The sequence below is a fragment of the Prionailurus bengalensis genome, chromosome E1, assembly GCF_016509475.1.
Source record: "Prionailurus bengalensis isolate Pbe53 chromosome E1, Fcat_Pben_1.1_paternal_pri, whole genome shotgun sequence".
In the NCBI taxonomy this organism is placed as follows: domain Eukaryota; kingdom Metazoa; phylum Chordata; class Mammalia; order Carnivora; family Felidae; genus Prionailurus; species Prionailurus bengalensis.
The window spans coordinates 10,920,859-10,937,208 of record NC_057347.1 but is presented as its reverse complement, the minus strand read 5'-3'; the positions used below and the strand labels follow the sequence as shown (position 1 = coordinate 10,937,208).

The window sequence follows — 16,350 nt, the reverse complement described above, 5'->3', positions numbered from 1 at the left end:
TGACTCTATAGGTTTACTTAATTGGGACATTTCACATACATGAATTGTGTGATGTGTGACCTTTTGCGTCTGGCTTCTTTCAATGAAGATACTGTTGTGAAAGTTCATCCTTGCCGTAGTAGAGTATCAGTACTTCCTTTTTATTTGTTGTTGAATATTTCATTGAATGGATATACCACATTTTGTTTTTTCATTCATAACTTTAAGGAAATTTGGGTTGCTTCCACTTTTTGACTGTTGTAAATAATACTGCTATAGGGGTGCCCGGCTGGCTCAGTCAGTAGAGCATAGGACTCTTGATCTTACGGGTTGTGAGTTCCAGCCCCACGTTGGGCATGGAGCCTACTTAAAAAAATACTGTTGCAAACATTTGTGTACAAGTTTTTTTGTTCTTTTTTAAAATGTTTATTTATTTTTGAGAGAGAGCACAAGTTGGGGAGGGGCACAGAGAGAAGGGGACAGAGGATCCAAAGTGGGCTCTGTGCTGTCAGCAGAGAGCCCGATGCGGCTTGAACCTGTGAACTGCAGGACCATGACCTGAGCCGAGGTTGGACGCTTAACCAACCGAGCCACCCAGGGGCTCCTTGTGTACAAGTTTCTGAACGAAGATTGGTTTTCATTTCTCTTGGGTCGTATGGCAACTCTGTGTTTAACCTTTTGAGGAACTTCCAGACTCTTTCCAAAGTAGCCAAACCATTTTACATTCCCACCAGCGGTACGTGAGGGTTCCAGTTTCCCCACATCCTTACCAGTAGTTCTTTGTTTTTTATTTTTTAAAATTTACATCCAAATTAGCATATAGTGCAACAATGATTTCGGGAGTAGATTCCTTAGTGCCCCTTACCCATTTAGCCCATCCCCCCTCCCACAACCCTCCCATAACCCTCAGTTTGTTCTCCATATTTATGAGTCTCTTCTGTTTTGTCCCCCTCCATGTTTTTATATTATTTTTGTTTCCCTTCCCTTATGTTCATCTGTTCTGTGTCTTAAAGTCCTCATATGAGTGAAGTCATATGATTTTTGTCTTTCTCTAATTTCACTTAGCATAATACCCTCCAGTTCCACCCACGTAGTTGCAAATGGCAAGATTTCATTCTTTTTGATTGCCGAGTGATACTCCATTGTAAACATAGACCACATCTTCTTTATCCATTCATCCACCGATGGACATGTGGGCTCTTTCCATACTTTGCCTGTTGTCGATAGTGCTGCTAGAAACACGGGGGTGCATGTGTCCCTTCAAAACAGCACATCTGTATCCCGTGGAGAAATGCCTAGTAGTGCAATTGCTGGGTCATAGGGTAGTTCTGCTTTTAGTTTTTTGAGGAACCACCATACTGTTTTCCAGAGCGGCTGCACCAGTTTGCATTCCCACCTTGCCAGTAGTTCTTATTCTCTTTTTGCCTGTTGCCATCTTAGTGGACATAAGGTCATCAGATCTTGACCTAAGAACCACAAGTAGTGTTCACGTTGACTGAAAACACCATCAAAGGTACGGTAGACCCACTGTCCTGTCAAGTCAGACTACAGAGATGTGAGAATTTATCACATTTTCACATCCAGCCGGGAAGCTACCTGCTTTTATGATGCTCTTGGTTTTTCTCCTCTCGATTTGCAGGTGGTGGTTACCAATACGATTCCACATGAAATCCAGAAGCTCCAGTGCCCCAAAATTAAAACGGTGGATATCAGCATGATCCTTTCGGAAGCCATCCGTCGGATTCACAATGGGGAGTCCATGTCCTACCTTTTCAGAAACATAGGTTTAGATGACTGAACAGCTTTCCTTTCTTGAAACTCCCAAGGGCCAAACTGGAGGCGGAGCGTACTGTGAGGGCTCACACCTGGTTTGATGCACTTCACGGGGACCGATTATGCTTTCTTCCTTTCTCTTTGTTAATTCCTATGAAGATAGACCAACTTTTTATGTCGGGTTAGGTGTTCGTGAGTTTTTGGGGCGATTTTTATAAGAGAAAAACTATATTCTCCTCCTAAATAAATTAACGATCTGGTTGTTTGTAGTTGAACTATTTCAAAAATAGCTTGGAATACGATTTTTTTAAGCTCACAGACAGCCTTTTTCCAAAGTTGCTAGAGCCCAAGTGCTTAAACAAGTTAATGAAATAAAATGATCTGTGTGTTACTTGCAGTTGAAAAGCCAAAAAGATAATACCATTAAATCCAGTAAGTGACATTTTTAGAAATGCTTTTATAGACAAGCATATGTGAGTGATTATTACGTGACCGTTATTTATTTTCTGCAAAAAAAGAGGGAATAAAAACTTACGTTGTGTGTGTGTGTGTTTTTTTTTTTAAACTTTGTGTATTGGCCATTGTTTTATAATTAAAATAAAAAGAAAGCTGAATATACGTGCCGTGGATGTTGAAATGTTCGTCCGCCCGCTCCGTTTTGTCTTCTGCATCTTGTCGGGGTGAGACAGTGGCCTCTCGGGGATGTAATATTTCCTGTTCTGTTTGTCCAGGACCCGCACGTTTCTGACGTGTAATGGCTGTGGCAGGAGAGGAACTCGAGTCCCAGGCTGTGAGCCACGGGGGGCAGGTCAGCGAGTTGGCGTGAGTTGCCACCTGCATCTCGGCATGGCTTTGTTCTGCTCCCTGTTCGACAGCACAGCCATTCTCTGAACAAAACTCACCTGTGCATGCTCTGGACGAGGACATGCTGGAGGGTGGTCACAGAGGGCAAATGACACGACCCTTGTTAACATGAGGCCTCTGAGGACCGTCTGCCCTCCAGTTCGGAGTGCAGAACTCAGAACTTCTACATTGGAGTTTTGTCAGACTCCGGAACACTGGGGCCCCACGAGTTAGGCCAGCACGTTCTCCGGCTAAGCTCCTGTAACGGCAGTGCCGTCAAATTCATGGAGGAAGAGATTAAGATTTTCTCACAAAGAAAAGAATTACTTTTGCTTTTCTTTTTTTCCAAATCAACTCCACCCTGCTTTGTGGGGCTCGAACTCACGACCCCAAGATCAAGCATGCTCTACTGACTGAGTCAGCCAGGCACCCCAGAATTATTTTTCCTTCCAAAGAAAACCTAAACCTGTGCTTTCTGCCTGTGTTAGAACCCGGAATAAAATAGCAGTTGCCTTGGCACAAAATTAAAGATGAGTCACTTACCGTTTGCCGTATCAGGGTTTCTTGCAGCTCCCAAGAGAGAAGCCTGACTCTTGGGGGCTTGCTCTGGAGCAGGTCTGGGGGCCTGCGTGTGCAAAATCATCGAGGCCTCTGCTTCTGTCAGCTGCCCTGGGTATCGGATGGTCTCCCGCTCATCACTCTGTGCTCATCACAGCCGGCAGTGTCCAGACCCCTCCCGACGCCATGCCTCAGCCAAACACCCCGTGATGGTTGTGCTCCTACAGGTGCATGAAAGGAAGACCTATTTTGCTAATCGCGTAACGTAGCACACACTGATGCTCGGGTCTAATCAAAGCGGAAGTCTGCATTGTTAACGTGGCACATTAACTTGGCTTAGAACAGTGCGGCCTTACGCTCTCTCCTTTACAGTTGGCGAGCATGATTGTCTTTGCTTTACGAAACCCTTGAAAGTAACCAAGTTTTCCTTTTAGCTCAAAAAGAATAAGCTGGCAGATGTCTACAGGATGGTGGAATGGGGAACTCCGAAAGTCCCTTCCTCTGTAAAAAAGAAGAAATTGGCAGAAACGGTCAGAATCAACATTATTGGGACTCTAGAAAATAACCAAAAGTTTATGGCAACCCAGAAAATTGTTAGTCAAACCAAACCACTCCACCACCACCACCACCAAACGGCTGAATCTTGACAAAATTGCTTTGTGGCACTTTAACTTACCCCCGGTCCCATTTGTTACCTGCTTCCTGGCAGCCTTGAAGACAGTGGCCTGCGTTCCTGGTACGTGTTCCTGGTACCAGTGGGAGTAGAATACTGTTCTCACAGAACCGTGGTTATTTGTTTGGGCCTGTTTCCTGGCTCCTCGAAGGATGGCTCAAAGGACTTGCCTTGATTTTACCCAACTCAGAACTCTTCAGAGCAGAGGGACAGTTGTTGAAAAAGTATAAAGGCAAATGTACTAGCCACCCCTGTCGGGGCAAACAATGAGGCCATGAAAAGCTTGGAGGAAAGGCTAGAGAATGAGATACGTCAGGGGTTGGGGGGAAAAGGACTTTGCAAAGCTCCCGTATGTTCCTGGTATGAAGGGCACGGGATTGCACAGGGCTGAGCACGTGCCCGGAAAAGACCCAAGAAAGCCTTAGACTCTCACTTCGGGCTGACCTCCGGGCTCTGTGCAAGCATGAAGTGTGGGCTAAAGCAGAATTATAGTCTCTTGAGTGTTGAAGGTGTGTCCCAAGACAGCATCCCATCTGCAGAGTGGGTGATTTTCCTTCCTCCTCCCCTCCCTCCCCTCCCACCTTCCCCTTTCCCCTTTCCCCTTCCCCTTCCCCTTCTCTTGTTTGCAGGCATTTAAGGAAGTCTATGATGACTCACCATTCAGCTTACTGAACAGAGATTTCAGTTACCATACATGACGATACAGACTTTACAAACATTAGTTGAGAAACGCCACCAAACAGGCAGCTACAAGCAGCGATAAACCCTGGGGAAGGAGGAGACCCTGATTCCAGACTTCCCCTGTTATAAAAATGCCCAGTTGTCAACCAAAAAAGTTCTGAGGCATGGAAACACACGAGGTTGGGCCCATACACAGGAAAAAAAACTTAGAAGAGACCATCCTTGAAGAAGTATACACGTTTACTAAAGACTTTATTTTTTTATGTATTTATTTTGAGAGAGAGAAAGTACGAGTGGGGAAGGGGCAGAGAGGAGAAAACGAGACTCCCAAGTGGGGATTCTGTCAATGCAGAGCCCAACACGGGGCTCGAACTCATGAATTGTGAGATCATGACCTGAGCTGAAATCAGGTGCTTAACTGACTGAGCCACCCAGCTGCCCCTTTACTAAAGACTTTAAATCAATGATTTTAAATACACTCAAAGAGCTAAAGGAAATCATGAGAATGATGTCTCACCAAAGAGAGCATATCAGTAAGAAATAATAAAAAAGAAACAGGATTGGGGGAAGACGGTAGAGTGAGAAGCACCAGGAATCTGTCTCTGCACACAGACATTTTCTGTGGCAAAACCTGTCTGATGGTTTTGGAACTCTGGAGTCTATTGATTTGCAGCTTCCGGGGGGGAGTCTTGGACAGGAAATTGTCGTTACTTTTGGTCCAATTCAGCTCTTAGTACGGTTGCAGTTACCTTGTCCCCCCCCCCCACCCCCCGGCAGGCAGCTGCATCTGTATTCCTGGAGCCACCTGCACAAGTTTGTGAGTGTTAGGGTAGGGAAAAAGGACTCTGTCCTTCCAATAGTGGGGATCTGTGCTCTGATAGCTGACTGCTGCCTCTGGTCGCAGAGGTGCAAGAGGCGAGCAGCCATTGTGATTGCACTTCCTTCATTGGTTGCAAGCCCTCCCCCTCCAGCTGATGAGAATTCCAGGACATTTAAAAGCCAGTACACTTATTCCCCACCCCCATTCCCAATTTTCTCCTTTCCCCCTTTTTGGGAGCCAAATAGTAAACACTCTAGAGGGTTCAAAAGCAATTGCACATACACGAAGATTAGAAAGTCACTGCACGTGCCCAGAGGAAGTGCAGGCCCAGGATAGAACCGAAGAGACCCTAAGCTTGTCCCTCAGGTTGATCCTTGGCACAGAGACAGGCTATGACAACAACAAAAAATGTGGTGGTGGTGGTGATGGTAATTTAGTAATATTGGGAAATGGAAAGAAGCTAGTTTCCAGGGCTATCACGTTATTATATTCAAAAGTCCAGCTTTTAATTGAAAAAAAAAATCAGGGGCGCCTGGGTGGCGCAGTCGGTTAAGCGTCCGACTTCAGCCAGGTCACGATCTCGCGGTCCGTGAGTTCGAGCCCCGCGTCGGGCTCTGGGCTGATGGCTCGGAGCCTGGAGCCTGTTTCTGATTCTGTGTCTCCCTCTCTCTCTGCCCTTCCCCCGTTCATGCTCTGTCTCTCTCTGTCCCAAAAATAAATAAACGTTGAAAAAAAAATAAAAAAAAAATCAAAGAATATGGTTCATTCAAAGGGGAAAAATCAACAGAAATGGTTTCTGAAAAAGACTTGATGGTAGGTCTACTAGACAGACTTTAAAACAACTGTCTTAAAGATGCTCAAAGAACTAAAAAAAACAGGTGTGGAGAACATGAAAATTATGAACAAGATGGAGATACCAATCAACAGAAACCCTAAAAAGAAACCAAAAGAAATTCTGAAAAGTACAATAGCTAAAATGAAAAATTCACTAGAGGGATTCAAAGTCAGATATGAGCAGGCGGAAGAAAGAATCTGTGAACTTGAAGATAAGACAATGGAACTAAGTCTGAGGAACAGAAAGAAGAGAGATTGAAGACAAGGAAACACCTGTGTTACTCCATTAAGTGGCTCAACATACACATTGTGGGAGACCTCTTCCAGAAGAAGAGGGAAAGGGGTAGAGAGAATATTTGAATAAATAATGGCTGAAAACTTCAGCATTTTATGAAAGACATGAATATAAACATCCAAGCTCCATGATCTCCAAAGTAAGATGTCAGGGAGACTCACACCAAGACACATTATGGCCAAACTTTAAAAAGTCAAAGAATCTTGAAGGCAGCAAGAGAGAAGTGATGAGTCACATACAAGGGATTCTCAGATAAGATTATCCGCAGATTTCTCCTTGGAACTTTGGAGTTCCATCTGCTCTGCAAGAAATGCTCAGAGGAGTCCTTAAGGTGAAATGAAGTCAGTTGAGCGTCCGACTTCGGCTCAGGTCATGATCCCCCAAACCATGGATTCGAGCCCTGCGTTGGGCTCTGTGTTGACAGCTCGGAGCCTGGAGCCTGCTTCAGATTCTGTGTCTCCTTCTCTCTCTGCCCCTCCCCTGCTCACACTCTGTCTCTCTGTCTCTCTCTCTCAAAAATAAATAAAGATTAAAAAAAATAAAAAATAAATAAAGATCTCAGTAAAGGCAAATACACAAATAATTATAAAAGTTGCTATTATGGTAACCATGGCTTCTAACTCTGCCTTTTGTTTCCTGTATGGTTTAAGAGACAAATATATTTTAGAAATTATTAGTCTAAAAGCTAATATTATTATAACATTGGTGTGTAACTTCACTTTTTGTTTTCTGTATAATTTAAGAGACTAATGCATTTAAAAGATTATGTTTTAAAGCTTTGTTTGTTTAGAGTGTGAGCAGGGAGGGGCAGAGAGAGGGAGAGACAGAATCCCAAGCAGGCTCCAGGCTATCAGTACAGAGCCTGATGCGGGGCTCGCGAACCCATGAGATCATGACCTGAGCCAAAATCAAGAGCCAGACACTCAACCGATTGAGCCACCCAGGCATCCCTAAAAGGTTATGTTTTGTGGAACAAAACATATAAAGATTTAATTTTATGTTGACCACTGAAAAGAGGTATAAACAAAACTGTCAAAGAAACAGAACTTTTGTATGCTCTTAAAGTTAAGCTGGTATAAATTCAAATCAGTGTGGATATCAATTAGGATATTATGGGAATGCAAGCTGGTGCAGCCACTCTGGAAAACAGTATGGAGGTTCCTCAAAAAACTAAAAATAGAACTACCCTATGACCCAGCAGTTGCACTACTAGGCATTTATCCACGGGATACAGGTGTGCTGTTTTGAAGGGACACATGCACCCCCATGTTTATAGCAGCACTATCAACAATCGGCAAAGTATGGAAAGAGCCCACATGTCCATCGATGGATGAGTGGATAAAGAAGATGTGGTATATATGTGTGTGTGTATGTGTGTGTGTGTGTATATATATATATACATATATATATATGTATATATATATACACACATATATACACACACACACACACACATATACACACACAATGGAGTATTAGTTGGCAATCAAAAAGAATGCAATCTTGCCATCTGCAACTATGTGGATGGAACTGGAGGGTATCATGCTAAGTGAAATTAGTCAGAGAAAGACAAAAATCGTATGACTTCACTCATATGAGGACTTTAAGACACAGAACAGATGAACATAAGGGAAGGGAAACAAAAATAATATAAAAACATGGAGGGGGACAAAACAGAAGAGACTCATAAATACGGAGAACAAACTGAGGGTTATGGGAGGGGTTGTGGGAGGGGGGATGGGCTAAATGGGTAAAGGGCACTAAGGAATCTACTCCCGAAATCATTGTTGCACTATATGCTAACTAAGTTGGATGTAAATTTTAAAAATATAAACTAAAAAAACCACCTTAGGATATTAAATATAATCCCATGGTAACTATGAAGAAAATAGCCATAGAATGTATATCAAAGGAAATTGGAAATGAATTTAAATGTTTTACTACAAAAAATGAAGTAAGCACAAAAGACAGTAATGTAGGACATGAACAGAAAAGCTATAAGGCATATGGAAGATCAATAGCAAAATAACAAGTCCTTCCTTATCATTAATTACTTTAAATGTAAATGGGTTAAACTATCCAAGTAAAAGAGATAGGCAGAATAGATAAAAATAATACAATACGATACAATACAATACAGATACAATCCACGTATATGCTGTCTACAGAAGACTCACTTTAGATCCAAAGACAAAAATAGATTGAAAGTGAGAGGACAGAAAAAGATATTCCATGCAAACAGTAACCAAAAGAGAAACAGTATAGCTAAAGTAATACCAGACAGAGTAGACTAAGACAAAAATTCCTGCAAAAGACAATGAAGGACATTATATATTAGTAAAAGGTTCAACACAGCAAGAAGACATAATAATGATAAGTATTTAGATGCCTAGTAACAGACTATCAGAATAAATGAAGCAAAAGTGGACAAAATTAAAGGGAGCACTAGAAAATCAGAATAGACATATAACTAATAGAAGATTGAGTCAGTTATTTAAAAATTCCCAGGGGAGAAAAACCCAGGATCCCATGGTTTCACTGGTGAATTCTACCCAACATTTAAAGAAGTAGCACCAGTCCGGCATGCCTGGCTGTCTCAGTCAGTGGAGTGTGTGACTCTTGATCTTGGGGTTGTAAGTTCAAGACTCACGTTGGGTATAGAGATTACTTAAAAAATAAAATAAGTAACACCAGTCCTTTTCAAACTTTCCCCCAAAAAAGTAAGAGGAAAGAACGATTTCTAGCTCATTCTATGAGGCGGATTTACCCTGATAACAAAGCTAAAGACACTATAAGAAACTACAGATCAGTATCCCTTATGACCATTGATACAAAAACATCAACAAAATACTACAAAACTGGGTTTCAGCAGCATAACAAAAGGATTATACACTATTGGGTCACCTGGATGGCTCAGTCGGTTGGGCATCCAACTTCAGCTCAGGTCATGATCTCACAGTTTGTGAGTTTGAGCCCCATGTCAGGCTCTCTGCTGATAGCTCAGAGCCTGGAGCCTGCTTCATATTCTCTCCCTCTCTCTCTGCCCCTCCCCCGCTTATGCTCTGCTCTGTCTCTCTGTCTCTCTCTCAAAAATAAATAAACATTAAAAATTTTTTTCTTAAAGGATTATACACTATAACCAAGTGAGATTTATACCTGAAATGCAAGATGGTTCGACATATGAAAACTGGTATAGAATGAAGAAAAATAACCACATGATCATCCTGTTACAGAAAATGTGTTTGGAAAAAGCGGTAACTTTTTATGATAAAAACACTCAGAATGGAGCCCCTGGGTGGCTCAGTCAGTTCAGCATCTGACTTCGGCTCAGGTCATGATCTTGAAGCTTGAGAGTTCAAGCCCTAGCTCAAGCTCTGTGCTGACAGCTGGGAGACTGGAGCCTGCTTCAGATTCTGTGTCTCCCTCTCTCTCTGCCCCTCCCCGGCTCGTGCTCTCTGTCTCAAAAATTAAACTTAAAAAAAAAACCACTCAGAAAATTAGGAATACTAGAAACTACCGCAACATAATAAAAGCCGTGGATGAAAGCTCCACAGTGATCATCATACTCAATGGTGAAAGACAGAGAGCTTTTCTTCTAAGATTAACGGCAAGGCAAGGATGCCTGCTTTCACTGCTTCTATTCGATGAAGTGCTGGAAGTTCTAACCAGAGCAAAGAAATAAAATAAAATAAAATAAAATAGTAAAATAAAATGAATAATAAAATAGAATAATAAAATAAAATAATAAAAAATAAAATAAAATAAAACAATAAAACAATAAAATAAAATAAAATATAAAATAAAAGACCTCCAAACTGGAAAGGAAGAAATAAAATTATGTTTGCAGCTTATATGATCTTCTATTTAGAAAACCCTGAAGATTACACACAGACTCTCTCTCTCTCTCTCTCTCTCTCTCTCTCTCTCTCTCTCACACACACACACACACACGCACACACACACACAATCTGTTAGAACAAATAGGAAAATGGGATACAAAGTGGACATGCGATAATCAGTTGTATTTTTAAAAAGTTTTTTAAATGTTTATTTATTATTGAGAGACAGAGAGACACAGAGTGTGAGCAGGGGAGGGGTAGAGAGAGAGGGAGACACAGAATCCGAAGCAGGCTCCAGGCTCTGAGCTGTCAGCACGGAGCCTGACGCAGGGCTCGAACCCACAAACGGTGAGATCATGACCTGACCTGAAGTCGGATGCTTAAGCAACTGAACCACCCAGGCGCCGCTAATCAGTTGCACTTCTAAGCACCGACAATCAACAACTTGAAAGGGAAATATGGAGAAAATGATTCCAGTAACCATAGCATCAGAAAGAATAAAATACTTAGGAATTAGCTTAACCAAGGAGATGATAGATTTGTGTAATAAAAACTACAAACCATTGCTGAAAGAAATTAGAAAAGACATAAATGGGAACGTATCCCTGATTCATGGATTAACTATTGTTAAAAGGTCAATGTTGCCCCATGCAAGCTACAGATTCAGTGCAATCTCTACCCAAACCTCAATGATGTTTTTTGCAGAAGTAGAACAACCCATCCTAAAATTCATATAGAATATCAGGGGACCCCAAATAGCCAAAACAATCTTGAAAAAGAACTAAGCTAGATGACTCTCATTTCCTGATATCAAAGCTTACTACAAAGCCATGGTAGTCAGTGTCGTACTGGCATAAAGGCAAACATAGGCCAATGGAATAGAGTAGAGCCCGGAATCACACCCCTGCATATATGGTCAAATGACTTTTGCTAAGGGTGCCAGGACCATTCAATGGGGGAAAGATAGTCTCTTTGACAAATGGTGCTGGGAAAACTGGATGTCCACATGCAGAGGAATGAACATGGACCCTTACCTCACAGCATATACAACAGTGAACTGAACGTTGATTTAAAAACCTGAGCTGAGACTATAAAATTTTAAGAAAACAGTGCAGAAGCTTCACATATTGGGCAATGATTTCTTGCAGGATATATTCATTATATTGTATTATGTCCAAGTATATATTAACAAATTTATAGGTCCAAAATATAGAGAGAACTACTAAAACTCAATAATAAAAAAATCGAACAACCTAGTTAAAAATGTGCAGGGGCACCTGGGTGGCTCAGTCGGTTGCGTGTCCAACTTGGCTCAGATCATGATCTCACAGCTTGTGAGTTCAAGCCCCGTACCGGGCTCTGTGCTGACAGCTCATGCCTGGAGCCTGCTTTGGATTCTGTGTCTCCCTCTCTTTCTACCCCTCCCTCACTCATTCTCTCTCTCTCCCTCTCTCTCTCTCTCTCTGTCTCTCAGAATTAAACAAACATTAAAAAAAACTTTAAAACAAATGGGCAAAGGAGGGATGCCCGGCTGGCTTAGTTGGTAGAGCATGCGACTCTTGATCTGGGAGTTGTGAGTTCAAGCCCCGCACTGGGTGTAGAGATTACTTTTTAAAACATGAGCAAAGGAGGTGAATAGGCATTTGTCCAAAGAAGACATACAAATGGCCAATAAGCACATGAAAATGTGTTCAACGTCACCAATCGTTCATTATGATGGCTCCCATAAAAAGTCCTCAAATATCAGAAAATAAACTATTGGGGAGAATGTGGAGAAATTGAGACACTTTGGCACTGTTGGTGGGAATATAAAATGGTACAGCTGCTGTGGAAAACAATATGGCAGTCCCTCAGGAAAAAAACTAGAATTACCATATAATGCAGCAATTCCACGTCTGGGCACACACCCCAAAAGAATTGAAAACATCTCAAACGGACATTTGTATAACTATGCTTATAGCAGCATAACTCACAATAGCTAAAATGTGGTAGCATTCCAAGTGTCCATTGATGGATAAAAAAAAAAAATGTGGCACGTACATACAATGGAGTATTATTCAGCCTTTTTAAGGATGGAAATTCTGGGGGCGCCTGGGTGGCTCAGTCGGTTGAACGTCTGACTTCGGCTCAGGTTATGATCTCACAGTCTGTGAGTTCGAGCCCCGTGTCAGGCTCTGTGCTGACAGCTCAGAGCCTGGCGCCTGTTTCAGATTCTGTGTCTCCCTTTCTCTCTGACCCTCCCCATTCATGCTCTCTCTCTCTCTCTGTCTCAAAAATAAATAAACGTTAAAAAAAATTTTAAAAAGGGATGGAAATTCTGACATATGCTACAACATATATGATTCCACATAAATGATGTGAGATTGATCAAAATCATAGACTGAATATAGAATGGTGGTTGTTGGACGCCGGTGAGAGGGGAACATGGGGAGTTACTGTTTAATGAGTACAGAGTTTCAGTGTCACAAAATGAAGAGAGACAGGGAGATGGATGATGGTGATGGTTGCACAACACTATGAATATGTTAATGCCACTGTTCTGTGCACTTAAAAATTGTTAAGGTATTAAATTTTATGTATATTGTACCATAATAAAAAATGGAAACAAAAAGAAGAAATATGAACACACCTTAGGAGACCAGTAGAATACCATCAAGTTTATGAACATACACATAATGAGAGTCCCAGAAAAAAAAGAGAAGGAAGGGGCAGAATGTATATTTCAGTAAATACTGGCTGAAAGGTCACCCAGTTTGATGAAAGACATGAATCTACACATTCAAGAAGTTCAACAAACCCCAAATAGAATAAACACAAAGAGATCCACAGTGAGACGCATGATAATCAATCTGCCCAAAGACAAAGGGAGACCCCTAAAGCAGCAAGAGAGAAGCGATTTGTCACGGAGGGCTCACTGAGATTAACAGTTGATTTCTCATCAGAAACCATGAGGGTCAAAAGGTAGTTGGATGATATATTCAAAACACGGAAAGAAACCCCCAGCCATCTACCATTAAACCTGTTACCCAGCAAAACAATTCTTTAAAAAAATTTTTTTAATGTTTATTTTAGAGAGTGAGAGAGACAGAGGGACAAAATGTGAGCTGGGGAGGGGCAGAGAGAGAGGGAGACACAGAATCCGAAGCAGGCTCCAGGCTCTGAGCTGTCAGCACAGAGCTTGATGCAGGGCTTGAACTCATGAACCTCAAGATCATGACCTGAGCAGAAGTCAGATGCTTAACCGACTGAGCCACCCAGGCGCCGCCCCTCTCCCTGGAGCAAAACAATTCTTAAAAAATGAAGGAGAAATTAAAATATTGCTAGATAAACTAAAACGGATGGGATTTATTGCTAGTAGATCGGGCTTACAAGATCTGCTAAAGGGAGTCCTTCAGGCTGAAATGACACTATAAAATAACTCAGGTCCACATGAAGACTAAAGATAACTACATAAGTAAATAAAGAAGTCAATATTGTGCTCATTTCAGCAGCACATATACTAAAAAGTCAATATTAATGTATTTTTAATTTTTCACTGTTCTATTGTTCTATCTGATTTTAAAGATTCTTACAAGGGCGCCTGGGTGGCTCAGTCTGTTAAGCATCCGGCTTCGGCTCAGGTCATGATCTTGCAGTTCGTTGGTTCGAGCCCCGCATCGGGCTCTGTGCTGACCGCTCAGAGCCTGGAGCCTGCTTCGGATTCTGTGTCTCCCTCTCTCTCTGCCCCTCTCCTGCTCACACCCTGTCTCTCTCTCTCTCTCAAAAATAAATAAACATTAAAAAATAAATAAATAAATAAATTACTCAAAAAATTCAAAATAGAATTACCGTATGATCCAGTAATTCCACTACTGGGTATTTACACAAAGAAAATGAAAACACTAATTCAAAAAGATACATGCGCCTCTATGTTTATTGCAGTGTTATTTACAACAGCCAAGATATGGAAGCAACCCAAGTATCCATCCATAGATGAATGGGTAAAGAAGATATATATACATATGGGTATGTATATATATATATATATATATATATATATATATATATATAGTATACACACACACACACACACACACACACACACACACCCCCATAATGGAATGTTACTCAGCCGTAAAAAAGAATGAAATCTTGCCATTTGCAACAAGAGGGATGCATCTAGAGAGTATTATGTTAAGCGAAATCAGTCAGTCAGAGAAAGACAAATGCCATAGGATTTCACTCGTATGTGGGATTGAAGAAGCAAAACAAACAAAAGAAACAAACAACCAACCAGACTCTTAAATACAGAGAAGAAACTGGTGATTACCAGAATGGGTGGAATAGGTAAGGGGATTAAGAATACACTTATGATGAGCCCCGAGTAATGCAGAGAATGGCTGCATGATTATACCGTACACCTGAAACTAATGAAACAAAGTATGTTAATTATACTTAAATTTTAAAAATAAATCAGTAAAAATTGCTTGCGGGGGACACTGCCAGTTGGCCAGTTTCGCCCAATGCAGTCCAGATCCAAGTGTTTTAGAACAACAAGAATTATAGCAGCCAACCTATGTTGTTCTCGGTTACACGAATAGATTCACGACGGACGCCACCCGCCGAGAGCCGGAGTCCGCAAAGAAGAAGATTCGACCGAAGCTCTCGCCGACCTTGTCCAGCTCAGTGTCTTGAAGGAATATGTCCACCCCACCATGCCACCTCAGGGGAAGCCTCACTGCCCCCGTGACCCCACCCATCACCCCCTCCTCTTCATTCTGCAGCAGCACTCCCAACGGGTAGAGGGCCGCCTGGAGGAGGTGGATTATGAAGAGCGGGACAGCGATGAGCCCGGACCACGGAAAGCTCCGTCACGATGCTCTGAAGCCATCCTCAGCAACATGTGTGAGGACGGAGGAGAAGAGGAGCCTTTCCCCTTCCTGGTTCCTGGATGTAAAAAGGTGAATGGCATAAAGCAGCACGCTAAGGATGCTCACAGAACCCAGATTCGTGTCGGTAAACATTCAGATGTCCTTGTGGTCGGAGTTCCAAGACGGCGAGGGGCCTGCGGCCCCACACGGGTCAATTTCCATCCCCACCACACGGTCAGTTTCCATCCCCCGGGCACTGGCTGAGATTATGGGGAAGACTTACCGATAAACATGCTGGTCGCATCTGTGCCAATAAATCCTCATCAGCAGTTGCTGATTTCGGAAACAGCCACCCTTTTCTCGGGGAACCATTCAGCAGCCCTTTAAAGAATGAAATGCATGCTTTAAGTTTTTTTTTTTTTTCCTGTAACTTTGGAAAGATGTATCTTTGTAGAGTTAATGATTTTGTACATGTGCGCATGTAATCACCATACTCATTTTCATTACTTTGATACAAGGTGCTAAACAGAAAAAGCTCTAGGCTCTTCTGCATGGTTCCCCGAAAACAAAATGAAATTGAGGGCATGTTGCGTGTGGTTTAGCTGTATTGCAATGGTAGCAACTGGGCCGAGGTGGGGTTGGCGCTGAGATTTTTTCTCCCCCCTAAGGTTGTAATGTGAGTGAAGTTTTTCAACACATCAACTCACATGTGCAAAACCAAAATAACACCTTCGTTATCAAAGTGGTTACCATGCCGTGCACAATGGCATTAGTGTTTGTGAACAGTAAGACTTTAGGTGACAGAAATACAAATAAGAATGTTTAACATAATACGTTAAAAATGTTTTCATTTTTAGGGGCGCCTGGGTGGCTCAGTCAGTTAAGTGTCCTACTTTGGTTCAGGTCATGATGTCCCGGGTTCATGATTTTGAGCCCTAGTTGGACTCTGCACTGCAGAGCCTGCTTGGGACTCTCTCTCTCTCCCTCTCTCTCTGCCACATGTTCTGTCTCTCTCTCAAAATAAAGAAATAAACTCGAAAAATAAAATTTTATTTTTTGGCCTCTGGCCCCCAATAAATATTATTTATAAATAAGCGTTTTAAAAATATATTACCATAGGGGCACCTGGTGGCTCAGTTGGTTGAGCGTCCGACTTTGGCTCAGGTCATGATCTCATAGTTTGTGGGTTCGAGCCCCGCGTCGGG

The 16,350-nt window shown here is 42.1% G+C and overlaps 1 protein-coding gene and 1 pseudogene across 3 annotated transcripts in view; both read left to right on the top strand.

Annotated features, from left to right (window-relative positions):
- Positions 1-3,124, top strand: part of PRPSAP2 (phosphoribosyl pyrophosphate synthetase associated protein 2) — a 47,589-nt gene extending 44,465 nt beyond the window's left edge. For 2 of the 3 annotated variants that reach the window (XM_043583286.1, XM_043583284.1), the window contains one exon: positions 1,619-2,297. In XM_043583286.1, coding sequence (XP_043439221.1) covers positions 1,619-1,777 — 159 coding nt within the window. In that variant the 3' untranslated portion in view covers positions 1,778-2,297. Of the gene's footprint in view, positions 1-1,618; positions 2,298-2,483 lie in introns of those variants that run through there. The other variant, XM_043583287.1, reaches the window with a different exon arrangement.
- On the top strand, positions 2,507-15,820 carry LOC122486027 (annotated as a pseudogene).
- Positions 15,821-16,350: the final 530 nt, after the last annotated feature.